General features: G+C 46.0%; 1 protein-coding gene across 4 annotated transcripts in view; it reads right to left on the reverse strand.

Moving 5' to 3' along the window:
• The window catches only part of LOC135391465 (glutathione hydrolase-like YwrD proenzyme), a 226,249-nt gene that overhangs the window by 84,411 nt on the left and 125,735 nt on the right, over positions 1-16,103 (reverse strand). For all 4 annotated transcript variants that reach the window (XM_064621723.1, XM_064621724.1, XM_064621725.1 and 1 more), the window contains 2 exons: positions 6,551-6,704; positions 5,515-5,718 (listed from right to left, as the gene is read on the reverse strand). In XM_064621723.1, the coding sequence (XP_064477793.1) occupies positions 5,515-5,718; positions 6,551-6,704 (358 nt within the window). The remainder of the gene's footprint in view (positions 1-5,514; positions 5,719-6,550; positions 6,705-16,103) is intronic.

A 16,103-nucleotide genomic window follows, 5' to 3' on the forward strand; every position in this document is an offset into this window, starting at 1 on the left:
GACAGTCCTACATTATCCCATTATGGTGCAGAAACCCACATTAATAATGAAAAACATGTGCAATACCCGTAGACATGGGAATTGCCCCAAAATACAAAAAAAAGAGTTACGTAGCCCACACATAGTCACGTGGATTAAATTGCATGAGAAATGGATTAAATTATGTGAAATGAGGATTAAAATTAAAGAAAGCAGGATTAATTCGGATGGCAAAAGGATTAAATGTCATGGTATAAGGATTAAAATGTACGACAAGAGGATTAATCACGGCGGGAAAAGCTGTAGAGACGTACGGATGTGTGGGACGTTTATAAAATCTTGTTCTGCCAATTTAGTAGTAATGTTTCGATGGTACTGGGAGCAAGCAAAGTGTGAGCGTGAGATATAGAGTGAACAAAGAAGGAACTTTCGCGTACTGCTGTCTGTGCAACGTATTTGCGTAGCGTTCTTCAAGCAACAGAGTAAACGTATTTGTTTTACAGCTCTGCTGAGCAGGTAATCACATTCGAGACGATACTAACTTGAATTAAAAACACAGCATTTGACAGCCAAGGATGTCAGGAATGTTGTTCGATATACTTTGACTCCATGCAGATGCAGAGGAATTGCAAAAACGTATTAACCTTCGTCACCGTTAAGAATGTTTTACGCCCCAGTACACTTAACGAACGTGCCCCCAGAAGATTTATATTTCAGTATAGGCTCTACACAGTTCACTAATAGAGGTTATTGTGGGATTCCAAGGGTTCTCCTCCGCCGCCCAAGTGAGGCGGCCTGGTGGGGTACGCCATTTATATAGTGGTTACACAGTGTTGCTGTACTGTAATAGATTTTGCAATGGATCTTGTACTGCCGCATGCCGCAAACCTAATAATAACATTGAATGAAAAATAATGCGTCTTGAAATATCTCATAATAAGTGAATGTACACTAAAATACCAGAGTGCTAATATATCCAGCAGATATCCAGATATCCGTGAAATTCGTTAAATAGACCACCAGGAGACCAAACAAAAGGGCGAAAGTGCTACTCCTGTGGATATCCACTGGATGTAACCTGGGTCCACACGAAACTCCACTGGATATCCAAATATCCATGGCGATATATCTTTTGGACATTGGTGGGACATTGGCGGTTTGCTGGGATTGGGTTTTCCTCGGACGCTTTAAGACAAATATCGGCACATTTAAGACAAAGGTTCTCTGTGAAGTCGGCCCAGGACGCACGATTCCCCCTGCGATACTCGTGACGTTGCCCGCCTGAGCGTGACTGACTACGGGAAGAAGTTCCACCACCAGAACACACCCTTCTGCTCCCGATACGACCTCCAACGCACTGGGTGTAGACACACACCAGGCAAAGAAAGTGTAGAAGTGCGATCGAAGCGCGGAACGGACAACACTTTTTCATGTTTGGGCAAAGTTCGAGGCGCCCCCAATGTTCAAGAACGCAAAATCTTGAGGAAAAAAGTGAAGTTTATACCCTACATTCACACCCGTAAGGGAATGCACACATTTTTTTCTTTTTTTTTGCGAAATCGAAGAGCGTCGAGCTATACCCCTGGCTGGTTTCAGCTGGAATAGCCAATGGGTGACTTTGGTAGCCGCTTAGACGAATCATTGAGAAACAGATTTGTGTGCTGCTTGCAAAGAACCGACATCCAACGCCATTCATGCACAGAAGATTCGAGGCTACATCCGGCCAATAATAGCCGTTACAAAAAGTAGTGGAATGTGCCCTGTTGTTGGAAGCAGCTCTCATAAATGCAACAAAGACGCACTCAAAACAATATGACGCCTGAAACGTCCACGAAATGGGAGATAGCAAGCACGATGCTCAGCGTCCCGCGTTTCACCAAAGATCTTACTGGTGTTACCGCAGCGGTTTGTCCAAGCGCCGTGCTACAATTTGTCCGCGCTGTTACGACTGGGCGCCATATTTCAGCAACTCGCCATTGGCTGTCACCACTGGACGTCATGCTGGAACGATACGCAAGCGGACGAGACAGCATTCATGGAGATAACAGCCCCAAATCCCCATTGAAGCGGCGGAAAAGACCTTGGCCGTCCAAGAACAATACCGCATCCCGTGGGAACTGCTGCCCTTTGAGCGGAGCAAGGCCAGCTACGGAGAACCTGCCAAGGATGGCCCCGTTGTAAAACATTTATAAGCGATGTGCTGTATTGCCCATGTCACTTTAAATAAACTTCCTTTGGCCCGCTACCGCGCCGACATCAATGCACCCGAGTCGCAACAGTGCTTAAGTTGCTTGAAATGCAGGAAAGTCGGACACTTTCAAAGGGTGTGCCCATCGCAACAGACAAAAGTGTCTAAGGCCGACCCGCTCACGAAGTTTTCTGATGGTGGTGATGGTAGGTGGTGGTGGTGATGATGATGATGATGGTTTGGGATGATGGTGGTGGTGGTGGTGGTTGAGGTGGTGGTGATGACTCGGGTTTTTAGGCGCATTGACAACTACGGTCATAATGCGCCATTGCAATGATAAGAATGAACTAGTTAAAAGAATACACGATGTTACGAAGTTTTCTCGACGCAGAAACTCCGAGCGCTCGGCGTTTTCACGTTCAGCTCCGCAAACAATAGCCGTCGAGTTCCCCCGGTGGTTCCGTGCGCCTAAAAATACAGGAGCGTCGTTGTGGACAGCTGATGAAACCGATCATAGCCGATCAAGTTGGAAAAATGGTACATGTGTTCTTTTATAAAAATGAAGCATTACAAAGTAGTGAGCAAAATGGCACGTTACCTTCTGTATTCGTACCAGTGAAATAATACGCATATAAACGCTTTAAAGGGACTATTGCATCCGTCCCGATCGATTCCGAAACTGTAGTGCCATTTTACTCCGCGTCCATCACTGATAATAAAGCCGAAAACCCGACGCGAATTGGCGGCGTTCTTCCTGTGCAGTTTGATATAAAACTTGGCAAGACCAGACGACGCATTCCGGGATTCCCTTTCTGGAAACATCACCCGGACGAGGCCGATCACTGCGTGCCTTTGACGCGGAGGAAACCAATCATGGAGCGGCCGGAGTGATCTTGGTAGCCTTGGCGACCGACCGTGATAGGCTCGCTGTGATAGGCTGCGACTATGATAGGCTCGCGGAATGTTGTTTCTGGTTAGCGTCGAACGTGTTCGTAAAGCCAGGAGCGTAACACCGTGTTTCACGCAACATGGCTACGTCAGGACTCACACTGGTAAGCGAAAGTCAGCGTATTTACCGAGGACTTTTCACTTAGTATATTGCGATGCGAACGCCAAGCAGACGACCTCGGACACAATCGCCTGCGCTGCGCTCCCATTCGTGTGCCTGGCTTACGTCATCATCGTGTTGGCTGCAGATGGAATGCGAACCTTTAAAACTCGTTTATTTAATATGTAAGCTGTTTCCGGAAGAGAAATTTGGTCAAATTGACTCTGAAGCGGTGACGAACATTACCCTATCGGTATGATACATACGTTCCCGGATGCGATAGTCCCTTTAAACGGAGCTCACTATCCTGAGGCTCAGACTTCACGCTTGCTATACTGTCATGGCCACTGTTAACGAATCTCTCGTTTCATTGACATCGCTCCAATAAGCGCTGGGCTACCGGAGAACACTGCAAATAGCAATAGACCGGTCGACTATCACTTTTCTTTGGCGCAGTTGGTTGCAGGTATAGTATCATTTATTGACAACACCTAACTGTAAGAACAACGGCCCAAGCGCAGTGAAAGAAGCCCCAGGACATCATTCACGCGAGTCTCAGATAAGCAGTCTTCTTTCATTGTGCTTCAGCCGTTCTTTCTTTTCCCCCCACGTGTTCACAACAAGTGATGCTATGCCGGCACCCGGCCATCCCCAAAATAACAGTTGACCGGACTAATGCTGTTTTCGCTGTTCCCCAATGGTCGAGAGCTTATCGGAGCGAGGACACGGAAACGGGAGATTGGTTAATAGTGGCCACGACAGTATGTGGGTGTCGCCGGATGCGGACTGATGTAGTTTCCAACCCCATGTGAATGCTAGTATTTTCCTGTTGTTGATCAGACAAAGATTTTACAGCTGTTCTCTCGCACTTTCTATGTCGTATACAGGGTGTCCCAGAAAACGTGTCATTGAATTATAAAAGCTACGTCACCTAGAATCATGCGGTTAACGGCATTTGTTCTTACGGGAAAGGGTTACAAGCCTTACCCACAGAACAAACACGCGCGGTGAGTGCGAGGATGAGAGCTATCTTATCAAAAATGAGGTCACCCGACGGCTTGTAACCCTTTCCCCCCTCGTGTGGGAGGTCAATGTAACCTCCTTTCTTCGCAGCTTTGCGCTCAAACTAGGAGCCGTCAAAAAAGAGGCGCAGCCAAGGGCTCATTTCTACGGAGTTTCGGCGAATTTATTTCGGCAATTGCCATTGCATTACGAGTCGGATTATTTGCGATAGTGAGTAAAATGACCACGGGGAACCCATTTCCGAAAAAAAAAAAAAACGTTAGGTTGCCTTGGGAAACTTCGGAGTTCAATTCAAGAAATTAACTTTCCGTCAATTGAAATGATATAAAAATGTTACCAGTATGTGGCAAAAGTTGTTGGCAGAAAAAAATCCCAGGACGCATACTAAACCTCCTGTCCCCCACTCCTTCCTGCTGTCCTGTCTTCGTCCGTCCACATCTGTACGCCGCTCATAGCCACAGTTGCTTCGCGGCGCTAGCACGCAATCAAAAAAACAAGAAATATATTTCTGTTTTGCCGTTATATTAGGAGACATAGATGACATTCATCATAGGGACGAGTGCGTATTTATAACGACAGAGGGCACTGTCTACTAAGACTAAAATTTCGCGCGGTTTTACGAAAGGTGCGTAGAAGACAACTCACTTTCAATGTCTGGTTTGTGCTCCGTTGAGGAACTTTTTTACGGGATCAGAATTATGAATGCCTCTCTATAAAGGTACAGTTCTTTCCTCATATGAAATATTGGTGCAGGTTTCGTATAAATAAATCTATTGCAGCTGCTGTTGTGAGTTCAAGATCTGAATTAATTATAGAAAGCTCAAGAACTAGAAAGTGTGCGTTAGGTAGTAGGTAATTTGAAAGTAACTCGTTACTTTTCCAAAATAGCTCAGGAACATGAAGATCATTTTCATTACCTGTAACTTCGTTACATTTTTTTTGCACAGTAACTTAACTGGTACCGAGTTCCTTTGGTCGAGTAACATCTCCATCTCTGCTTTTTACACATGGGCTTGAAACTGGACTATTCTGTTGAAAGAAATCGTTCCTAGAGTGTCGCCAGCGACGTTTTGCGATGTCTCCACGACGAGTCCCCGTTCCCGTCTGCCTACATCACAATATCACGTGAATCGGCTCCGTCTAGCGCCATCTATTGGATACGGAGATAACCCTACCCGACATCTCCAAGGTCATCGACACCGCAACGTGTGCGGATAAGCAGTCGTAAAAAAAGCTCAATTCTCACGACTACATATCCCAGTAACTTTGTGACTACCTTTAGGACGTTGGCCAACGGAAGATTCTGCAGCACCATTCCGGACGGAGGCGTGTCACTTCCATTAACGAGAAAGGTCTTCCCTCCATGCATGTTCAGAAGCTTTGACCGGTACACTTCCCATTGAGCGCTGTTCATTGGCCCAACTGGAAACCCTTGTTCAGCGTAGCCGATAGCTGGCTCCAGTATTTCTTCCATGCTCACCTGATAAAGCCAATAGCTGTGTTAGGCAGCGATGACGATATAAGCAACACATTCTCAAGATGTTAAACTGAGTTTATTTTGTTTATGAATAGTTATACATATGAAAGAACTGATGTTCTGAAGCTGGAACAACATAGAAAGGACAAACACTCTCATGTTCAACAGTTGCCGCTTGCGTCGATCCCGTCGTATGATTGTGTGTATGAGTGAGAAAATTTTAAGAGTGAAAGAGGTATGAGTGAGAGAGAGTGGTTGATGTGTCCCTTCCGATGACGCGCCCTTGGAAGTGGCTGGGGAGGTGTGTTAGCTTAGCTCAATAGACGAGTTCAGAAAATCCCAGAGTGCTTAGCGTCGCTTTGAACTGTGGGAGTTTACTAATACGAAAGAAACGGGTGGCCTCCAAATTGTTCCGATTTCTTCCATACCGGTCAATTGTCTACGACGTGTCAAGGTCAGCGAAAACGAAATGTGAAGGATTATTCTTCGTTCCCCCACTCAGTAAGCTCCCAGGATGCAATGCATGCGCAAAGAGAACTGGGATTTTCTGAACTTGTCTATTGGTAAAACCCTGGATCGGTAATCCAGAAGATGTGGGTTCGAGTCCTACAGCTGGCTAACCTTTTCAGTGACTTCCATCTTTCATAGTTATACACATGTCTGGCTTCCCTGCACTCTCTGGCAATGCGGACCTCGTTTGTGTGAACGCTTTTCTCAGATGTGACGAAAAAATTTGCATTCACACGGAGTGTGTCACCACGGTAGTCCAGATAAGCACCATGTTTTCTAAACAGCCCCTAATAATAAAGTAAACTACAGTATCAATTCAATTCACCTTGTTACTTCCAAAATATCGATGCGAGTCGTACCATCCTTTGGCAGCACCTGGTACCGTTGCCGAAAGTGCAGTTGCGTCATCGAGCGGGTGGGATTCGTTGTAACCCATGGCGTTAACCAGGTCCAGAGTAAGCTTAGATGGGCTCTTCCCGCTGCGATTCAGAGAAGTGTTTGTTAACTTTTAGGCTGTGGTTTTAGCGTCATTTACAAAAGGTGGGAACCTCAGCCAGGGTACCCACTACCGAATCAGGCGAGTATCGCTAATATGATAAATGGAAGTTATTGTCGAAGTTGTTGAAGTCACTTGCTGGTTACTACAGGGTGAACACGATAAGGGCCGAATGTTGTGGAGGTTGAAGCGTGTTACAAAAAAAAAAAAGAACTGCATTTGGAATCTTGAATAAAAGCTGGATAAGAAGTTCGCGATCCACATTGGACACGCATTTGCATTGCGAACGGCCAACGAACGACCATGATTAGTGCACTTCATCAAGAAGGCATTTTGCCTGCAATCTGCGACAGAAGGACCAGCCAAGTGTCCAAGACTATCTAAATACTTTAAAGATGGATGATTGGTTGATTGAATGACTGATTAATGTATCGAAAAAAAAAGGAAAAGATGTATAGGTCGTGCAGGTCGACCGGTTACACGCTGGCGCATACCGCATACAATTCAGCTATGCGTATTCACATGCATTCCTTGGGGTAACATTGAATGTAGACCTGTCGTGGAAGGAAGTATCTCTGACATATTCACCTTGCTACATATTTCCCCACTTTGGGAATGAAGCCCTTCGTGTACTATAAGCCAAGTAAAAAAAATAATCACTCTACTCTTTGATGCTCTCACAAATGCGTACGAAAAGGGGTAATTTCGCAGCAGAAGTGCGGTCCCTGCGCTGTGGACGTACATGATTTCCGTGCGGCAACAGCGGCAAACCCGATCATAGGTTGCCATGGGCCTCGTGCAGGAACACGGGTTTCGTCTTGGTTCACTTCTTGTTAAAGTCGCTGGACCCTTTGGTACGCATTCCTGAGCATCCTGCGACACGCTTTGTCTCACGCCGCTTCCTGGCATCAGCGGTCGCACGCCGCTTGCGTTCCTCATTTTCGGCCACCGCGCAGACTTGTACGTATTTGGAGTATTGTATTTAAAATACTGTATTTTAAATACAATTTGTGGTATTTTGGTACTCTACTCAATACTTTTTGTTTTGTGTATTTGTACTCTATTTAAAATACATTTTATGGTATTTTCTACTCAATACTCTAATTACATATTTTGGATCTCCCTCTCAAACTTTCTGTGTCTTGTCTTTCCATTATCTTGCTTGTTCAGTGGAAATTCCCTGAGTCCCTTGGACTTGACCCGGACATTGGCCCTTCTTGGAAGTCTCCCCTTAGAGATCTTGCCCCGTGTGTACTAATCCTTGGCGAGTGAGGGTTCTAATATGTGTGCCCTGACGTGGTGACGCCGAATTTTGGCCTCGCCGAGCAGGCACCTGCTAGATGTTTGCTTTGTTCTGGGTCACATATACTTAGTGGAGTTATGTGGTACCTCTTTGTCATCTTTTTGGGACTTATGTTTAGATGACTCCTATCACACGCGGCGGCTTGCGTAGTGCGCGGGGTTTAGGTGATTCATGTCACATAGCGGCGACTAGCCGCATTGACCCGTGACCGGTGACTTTTTGCGTTCAAGGATAAATAGTATCTTAATTGTATTTCAAATACTTTTTGAAGTATTTTGTATTCTATCTTAATTACTTTAATTTTCATGTATTTATACTCTATCTTAATTACATTCTAACGTTAGTATTTATTATCTTATCTTAAATACATTTTTGAGTATCTTGTACATGTCTGCCACCGCGTCTGCATCACCGGCAGCAACGGCGGCGCATCTGCGAATTCATGACCAGAATTCAGGCACACCTCCTTTGATGCAGGTTCTGCCTGATAGCAGAAGAACATGTAGGAAAGCCAACTTGAAAGAAAAGTATGAGGCGAGGAAAAAGGAAGATAGAAAGAGGCGTGGGCAGACGAGAAAGGGAACATCAGATATCGCGCGCGGAGCAATGCTATCAGCAGCAATTACCCAACACAGAATGAAAACGTGATAATCAGTTCTGATAACTTTTGCCAATCCTTTCTTTGCTGTACTGCTGCTCATAATTCTGGGCTGCTACTTGTAGCGTTTGGTACGGCTGGTCAATATACATTTTTGTTCTCTCTGTGGGAAATGGGGATGCCGTCGACGATTAGAAATGTGCGTCATGGGGCGACTTCTAAGTGGACTGTGCCTGTGTATGTGTGACAGAGTCGGAAGAAAACCTCAGAAATTACCCTACATTATGATGAAAAAAAAAAACTCCATAGGCTACTAAGATGAATTCAGTAACTGCACTTCACTTTGTTACTTGTACCTTGTTACTCCGTTATCACGGTATCATACACTTCAGTTTGCTCGGCCTTATCATGAGGAGTTGAGGACCTTTAAATGCTTAATTCCAAATTTTGCGTGTTACAGTCTCTTCCCGACACCACCAAGAAGGCTTGTCGGCTACCAACGCCCTCCCCTAAAAAAATGAAAATAAACAAACAAACAAGCGGAAGAGTGCTTATTTTCAGAACATCTATATAGGTGGCAGCAGAGTCACGTTCGACACAAGAAGTGACTGGTAAACCAACAGCTCCTAGATAGCGTCGCGCTGCGCGCTTACGTCACCTATGGAGGCCTTTCCTATACTTTGCGATCTGGTTCGAGCTTTCTTCTCGTTTGCTCTTTCATTTACTTCATAGCAGCATCCACAATAGTAACAGCGGGCCTTCCTGTGTGACGTAGGGCGTGGGCCTTCTCCTTATCTTGGAGGTGTTGGGTAAACTCTGCTCAAATAAGTACGAGAAACCGAGAAAAAGGAAGAAAGGTGCAATCGCAAACTGTGATGATAAGATGGTAGGGAGCAACGGACGTCATATCAAAGTTTCCTTTCGCCGCACCAAGAGTAGAGTCGCGCAAACGTCCGTGATGTTTCCCGCAGATAATCGCAATTGTTCTGGAATTTTTGTGGGCGTCCTACTCGCTTTATTGTGGGATGGGGTGAACATCGTAGAAAATTTTAGCAAACCGTTCATAACGTGGCTTGCCTGAACGTGGCTTGCCAGTGGATAAGATTATGAGTCTTACATAACTGCAAATTGGCACCAACCAGCATGATAACCTTACAAAGGGTCTGCTAAAACTGCTTTTATGCGCTTGCTGAAACAAGAGACTTCAATTAGCAAGCAACGACAGTTGTCGCAGTCCCATATGAAGACACTTTATATAGACACATAATCAGGGATTTTCCTACACCCCCCTCAGGGGGGGGTGTACACCCTCCTTGCATTTTTGCAACACCCCCCCCCCCCCCTGAAATTTCTCAGATGACTCCACCCAGCTCGGCCACCAACACGTTCTGGTAGTGCGTCCGGCGCAGCGAATTACATCCTGTGCTGTCAAACTTGGGCTGTAGGACCACAGTCATGCAGATGATCGTACCATGCATTTGTCCAAAACCATTTCAAAGTGACTGTGCAATGCATATATTGCGCGTATGTAAGAGCAAAAATGCGTGCAGGCACGCAAACTCGATGTGGATCATCAAGAGCCATTTGCGCCCAACTCAACCAAGCGAGGTATTCTAAGGTTTTCACCGTTGATTGCTAGGTGTTCGTTGACAAGATGGTAGTCTCTTATCTTTGTCGGTCGTGTGATTATGCATCTTAATGTTGAAATGCCGTTCACAATGAATCTCTATTCTAATGTACTGTGTTCTAAAGTAATAATATGTACAAATAAACCGGGAAAGCTGTGCAGATATGTCACCATAGTGCCACGATTCTTTCCGTGTCTAAGAAAAATTCCGTAAGTGGAACCATCACCAAGCATGACCCCCCCCCCCCCCTTGAAAGCTCGACACCCCCCCCCCCCCCCAGTAGTGAATTTCTTTGGAAATCACTGCACATAATATGCGGGAAGCGGGAAGGAAAAACGCGGATTCAAGTACAAGTTTTCTCACCCGTCGGAAGCACTGTAATGCTTAATCCGCATTCTCCGTGGGACGTGCATGATTTAACATGACAGTTTGATTAAAATGCATGGGAAGCCTTGTGAGTGCGCACGAGAGCACATTGTTAAGGGTGAACAAATACAATTTAAAAAGAGAAACAAGAATTTCGACCCCACGCGCCTTGCTGTTGTACCGATGACGGTTAAAGGTGCTCTGTCTGCTATTCTGGAATGTTAACACTTTGGCATTTTGCAGAGGGGGGGGGGGATATACGTCTATTTCGGAAAGGTCAGCCTGACGGAAGGTCGGCTTGCTATTCCTAAAACAAAAATATAGCACAAAGATGGAGCAAAACCGAATATAAGATAACGAAGGTGGGTGAAGTGTAGATGACATGAAAGGTCAACTCATAATTTCTTCGTTCGCCTTCTGATCCCGAGATCGCGGGTTTGAACCCGGCCGAGGACGCCAGCAACTTGGTGGCAGGGTACAAGTTGCTTAGACACTTGCTTAGAGAGCTTTCATCGCACGTTAAAGAACCCTCAGGTGGGCAAAAGCAATCCACAGACCGACCGCTGTCGCGCCGCTCATGATCTCAGTTGTCTCGCGACGTAAGCACCCAATTATTATTATAATTTCTTCGTCAGGGGACTTCCTATAACGATGTACTAGTAGGTTCGGATGCAATGAAAAGTGGTCTACCTTTCACATACTAGTCATGTTATGTCATAGTGCCTAATAATAGGCCATCCAGGATAAAAATTGTGACGATCTTGCCTTGCCGTAATCTTAAAACTCTCTTTATAAAAAGGAAGAAAGGCATGACCCTCAGACCGAACCAGGGAACATGAAAGCTAGAATCGACATCTCCATCACTGAACCACCAGACCAGAATGTTGTCATCGTGAGAGATCAAGACGCAACCGCTTTGGAACGCACACTCAGCAGCCGTTACTTCTTTCGTCGTGTAAATAATAATAATAATAATAACTTTATTTTTGTTCGGGTACCCAAAAACAACCACAAGGGTCAAAAAAAGAAAGGGTAAAAAAGAAAAGAAACCCTACTTTTATAATGAATCTTCACAATTCCCGAAAACAAGTTGAACGCGCAATTCTAGATTTGTAGAGCACAACCCTGAGAAGTCTCGTCAGCAAGAATCGAAACAGTTGAACTTTTCTGTGCCTTTAAAGAATATGAGAAAATGCCCTATCGTCGAGCGTCGGGCGAGTTCGGCAGCCGCTTTTTCCTGTCGTTCTCTCACTGTCAACCTTTGACAACACGGACATCCCAAAACATGGGGCACCCCCGCTTCCTAGCGTCCTGGTCGATATCGTCGTTTTTCTTTTCTGGCAGAACACACACACTTATCGATCAGCAGAATCGGTGATTTTATTTTTGTTATCACCGTGGTACATTGGTAGTTTTATTGTGTGACAGTTGTCACATCAAATCGCAAACTGCCTTGGAAGGTGCTGAGCAGACCAAAGGAGATAATGACGGAAAGAAGATCAAAGACGGCATGTTTTATGATAACATAGACTGAGAAATGGCATCACTAATTCCCCTCACGCTTACTTCTGAGGACAAAGCGGGCTGTTCCATGATTTCAGGAACAGTTGAAAAGGGGTGACACCAAGACAGGGAGAGGAGAAATTGGCCGCAAAACCCGCACAATGCTCAATTATTTTGTATTTTCGCACATTTTTAATGGAGCGCAAAAAGGCGCTGTGTTGTCGGTTCTTGTGGGGTAGACCTTCCAGAGTTGTACTCTACATCTTTTCAATCACGCAGTCAACGTATTTTCATTAGTTACAAAGATTAATTAGGAAGGCTACTTAACGGCTGCGCTATTTACTGATACACCACCACCATTGAGTAGATCCCGTCGGGAATAGGTATATTCAACGACTTTGGCGAAAAACAGTCAATGGCGGATTTAATAAAACTTAGTCGGTCTTACGTCACGTATCCTGTATATATGACAATAAGCACGCATGTATAACATATTCATTATTTTGGTACCTAAAATGAGTTAACCCGTAAGGAGATTACGGCCTTGCGCAATGCTGAGAACGAAAGTTTTGGCGAGTTGGGGAATAAAGCAAGTTTAAGCCACATGTCCGAAATTTAGGCTAAATGATTGACATGTATTAACACTGCAAGAGACACTCGTGGTAGTTTGTTAATCTTAATTCCCTTTACCATTAGAGCGCGTCAAAGTTGACTCGCATAATTGGTTCCGTCGTCACATCGATCTCGAATGAAACTTTGATGAGTTGCTCCTTCACAGAGAACAAAGGACGTTTAAGCCACAAGTTCGAAATTCATGAACGCATGTCAGAGGATTGACAATCATCTACATTATAACAAAAACGCGCGGCACTGTGCAAAACGGAGATTCCTGTAACGGTGAAGTAAGTCAGAACGAACAGCATGCAGTATGACATAGAGCCAGTACGGCATTATTAAGCCAAAACTCTGACGCTCTCGCCCTGCCGTTACTCTGATAACTCTCTCTACAAAAAATAAAAAATAGAAAATACATGAATATAATAAAAAAAAAACACTAAGCAGACCGCGGATCGAACCACGGCCCTCGAAAGCGATAATCAAAATCGTCACCAGTGGGCCAACACCGCCCGTTGCTGTCACCTTCAGGCATGAAGATACAGACGCTTCGCAAGTCACACTGAGCTTGTCAACATTTCTTTTGTCGTGGGAATAACATTGGAGCAGCCCACAGTCGCGCACACAGTTGCAACAGACAGTACTTTGACTGCACCTTTCATGTGCGACATGGGCATTTTCTGCAGAACCCATTGTTTTGGCCAAGTACGAGAAAAATAGCACACCAATGCATTCTGCCACGAAGGCAACACGGCGAAAATAAGTGCTCCAGGAACAAAACTGTGACGTTCTTGCGCTTCCATTCCACTTGTACGCCATCGAAGGGCCTCTCACAACAACAACAACATATATATTGTGATGATGAAGTGGGGAGGTTTTCCACTCTAGGAGTGGAACGCTACCCCATAGCTAGGGGTCTAATATGAGTGGTGACAATGATGAGTGATGACGATGAGAAATGACGGGAATGATCGAAGTGGCGATGACGATGCTGGACGTGGTCGTGATGGTGGGAATGTCTGAGGGCGCTGCTGGGGTCATAATGAGTCCTTTAGGCCTGTCGCCTCAAAGAAGTCAACCACGTGACGTAAGGCCGCCCTGGAGTCTGCCGCGGTGTCCCAAGGGCCGAGGATGGTCGACAAGTTGAAGGGGCGGCAGCCAAGGGTGGCAAGCTGTGACTGCAGTGTACGCCTCTTGTTGACATAGGTCCGACAGCGGAGGAGTATGTGCTCAACGTTGGAAAGTACGCCACACTCGTTGCACATAGGCTAGCCTCACAGCCTAGCTGGTATCGATAGGACGGAGTGAAGGCCACATTCAGACGTAGCCTGTGGATGAGTGACTTCAGAGGACGAGGAAGCTTTGCAGGCAGCCGGTACGACACCGTTGGGTCTACATTTCCCAAACAGGACATAGTTAGAATGTCGTGTTGCCACTGTAGGGTAGACCAGGAATCGGACAAATGCCTGAGGAGGGATCTTCTGTCTCCTCTCGAGAGTATAATGGGCATAGAAGGTCGTTGTTGGTGTGCAGCGGCAGCGTCGGCCTCGTGGTTCCCAGTTATTCCGCAATGCCCTGAAACCCACTGAAAGGCAACGTTGTGGGAGCGATCTTGTAGGGACTTCAGGGCGCACAGGATGTCTATCACCACTGAGGCAAGGGAACCGCGGATGCCCATGTTTTTAATGCACAGGAGAGCTGCTTTGGAGTCTGTGTAAATTACCCAGTGCCGCGGTTCACAGTCTTCGGCATGTCAAGAATAACAAGATATCATAAGTTCAGCGGATGTCGATGAGGTACGGTGAGATAGACGACACCCACGTGTAACAGACCCTGATGGAATGGCAAAGGCTGAAGATGAAGTGTCCCTGGTCGACGATCCATCCGTGTATACAGCAGTACTGTTGCGGTATTGAGCCTCGATGAAGTCACGGGTAAGTTGCCTAAGAATAAAATCAGGATAGTTCTTTTTGTTGTTCTTGAGGCCGGGGATGGAGACAGTGACAGGCGGCGATGGCGACGTCCATGGAGGCACTTTGGGTGCCTTCTGGTCGACTATGAATTTGGAGATATGAGGTCTGAATGATGTCACAGCAGCATGAACCGTCGCGTTCCGTCTAGCGTGAAGCTTGCGAATCAGAGTGTGACGGTTATGATAGGCACGTAGACGCAGATAGTGGCGTGCAGTTTCCCGAGTACGGAGAACCTCAATGGGGATGTCCCTGGCCTCAGCCACTACTAGACGGGTTTCAGCGCCTCGCGGGACCCCGAGACATACCCGAAGACTGCGCTCTAGCATGGCTCGAATCCCTTGAATCAGTGTCTGAGGAAGTCCGTGCAGGACGGGAAGGCTGTACATCACTGAGCCACGAACCAGGGCATTGTGCAGCATGAGGAGATCCTTCTCGTCTCGCCCCTATCTCATACCTGCGAAGTGACAAATCACGTTGACCCAACGTTGGACTTTCTGTTCAATGACGTCTATGTGGCGCTTCCACGACAAATTCCATGATAGAGTCACGCCGAGGAACTTGTGATGTGTCACCTGCTCCAGTGGGCTTCCACCAATATACAGGCGATATCTATGCATGTCTTTGGGCCTCTCACAACAACACCCATGTGTGGGCATTTCTTTCTAAAGCTCAGGGTCAACAGATATTATAACAAAACCAGTCGGCGCCACGGCACCAATATGCACCTGCGTAACCCGTTTGTCTTCATTGTACAGGTCCTTCTGATGCACCTTTCGGGTCCGGTGTTCGACACTGCTGATACACGAGCGCCTGTTTATCTTCGAGACACGACGTCGACAGGTCTCTTCCAAAACGAAATAATCTCGCTTGCGAATGACTCAAGATCCTCACCTAGCTGGTCTGGTACAGCCATCGAGAATATCTTTGCTACTACAAAAGGCGCAATACGGCACAACAGCTTCAGTGGGCGCCACGGCGCCAATATGCACCTGCGTAGCCCGTTTGTCTTCACTGTACAGGTTTGTAATTTTGGTAAATCCTTTAAAAGTAATAACCCGAAGCTCTTGGTGCTGCCGCGCCCACGGCTACTTTTCTCAGTGACTGAGGCGTTTGAGTATGTTTTATCTCGGTTGTTACTGGCTGGAGATGTTGAAACCAATCCCGGGCCACCTGAACTACGCAACCAGGGTAACCAGTCTAATACGACAGATGTCGATATCGACCAGAAATTAGACGAAGTCCTTCTGAAATTGGGGATCCTTTCTCGGATCGAGGATGGTCAGAACGAACTATTAAGCTAAGTGAAGCACATAAAATCTAAACTACAAGAAACTGACCTAAAAATTCAAAAATTGTCTGATAGAGTCGCTGGGATTGAATCCGAAATACTTCCGAT

The sequence above is a fragment of the Ornithodoros turicata genome, chromosome 4 (genome assembly GCF_037126465.1).
Source record: "Ornithodoros turicata isolate Travis chromosome 4, ASM3712646v1, whole genome shotgun sequence".
NCBI classification, from domain to species: Eukaryota; Metazoa; Arthropoda; class Arachnida; order Ixodida; family Argasidae; genus Ornithodoros; species Ornithodoros turicata.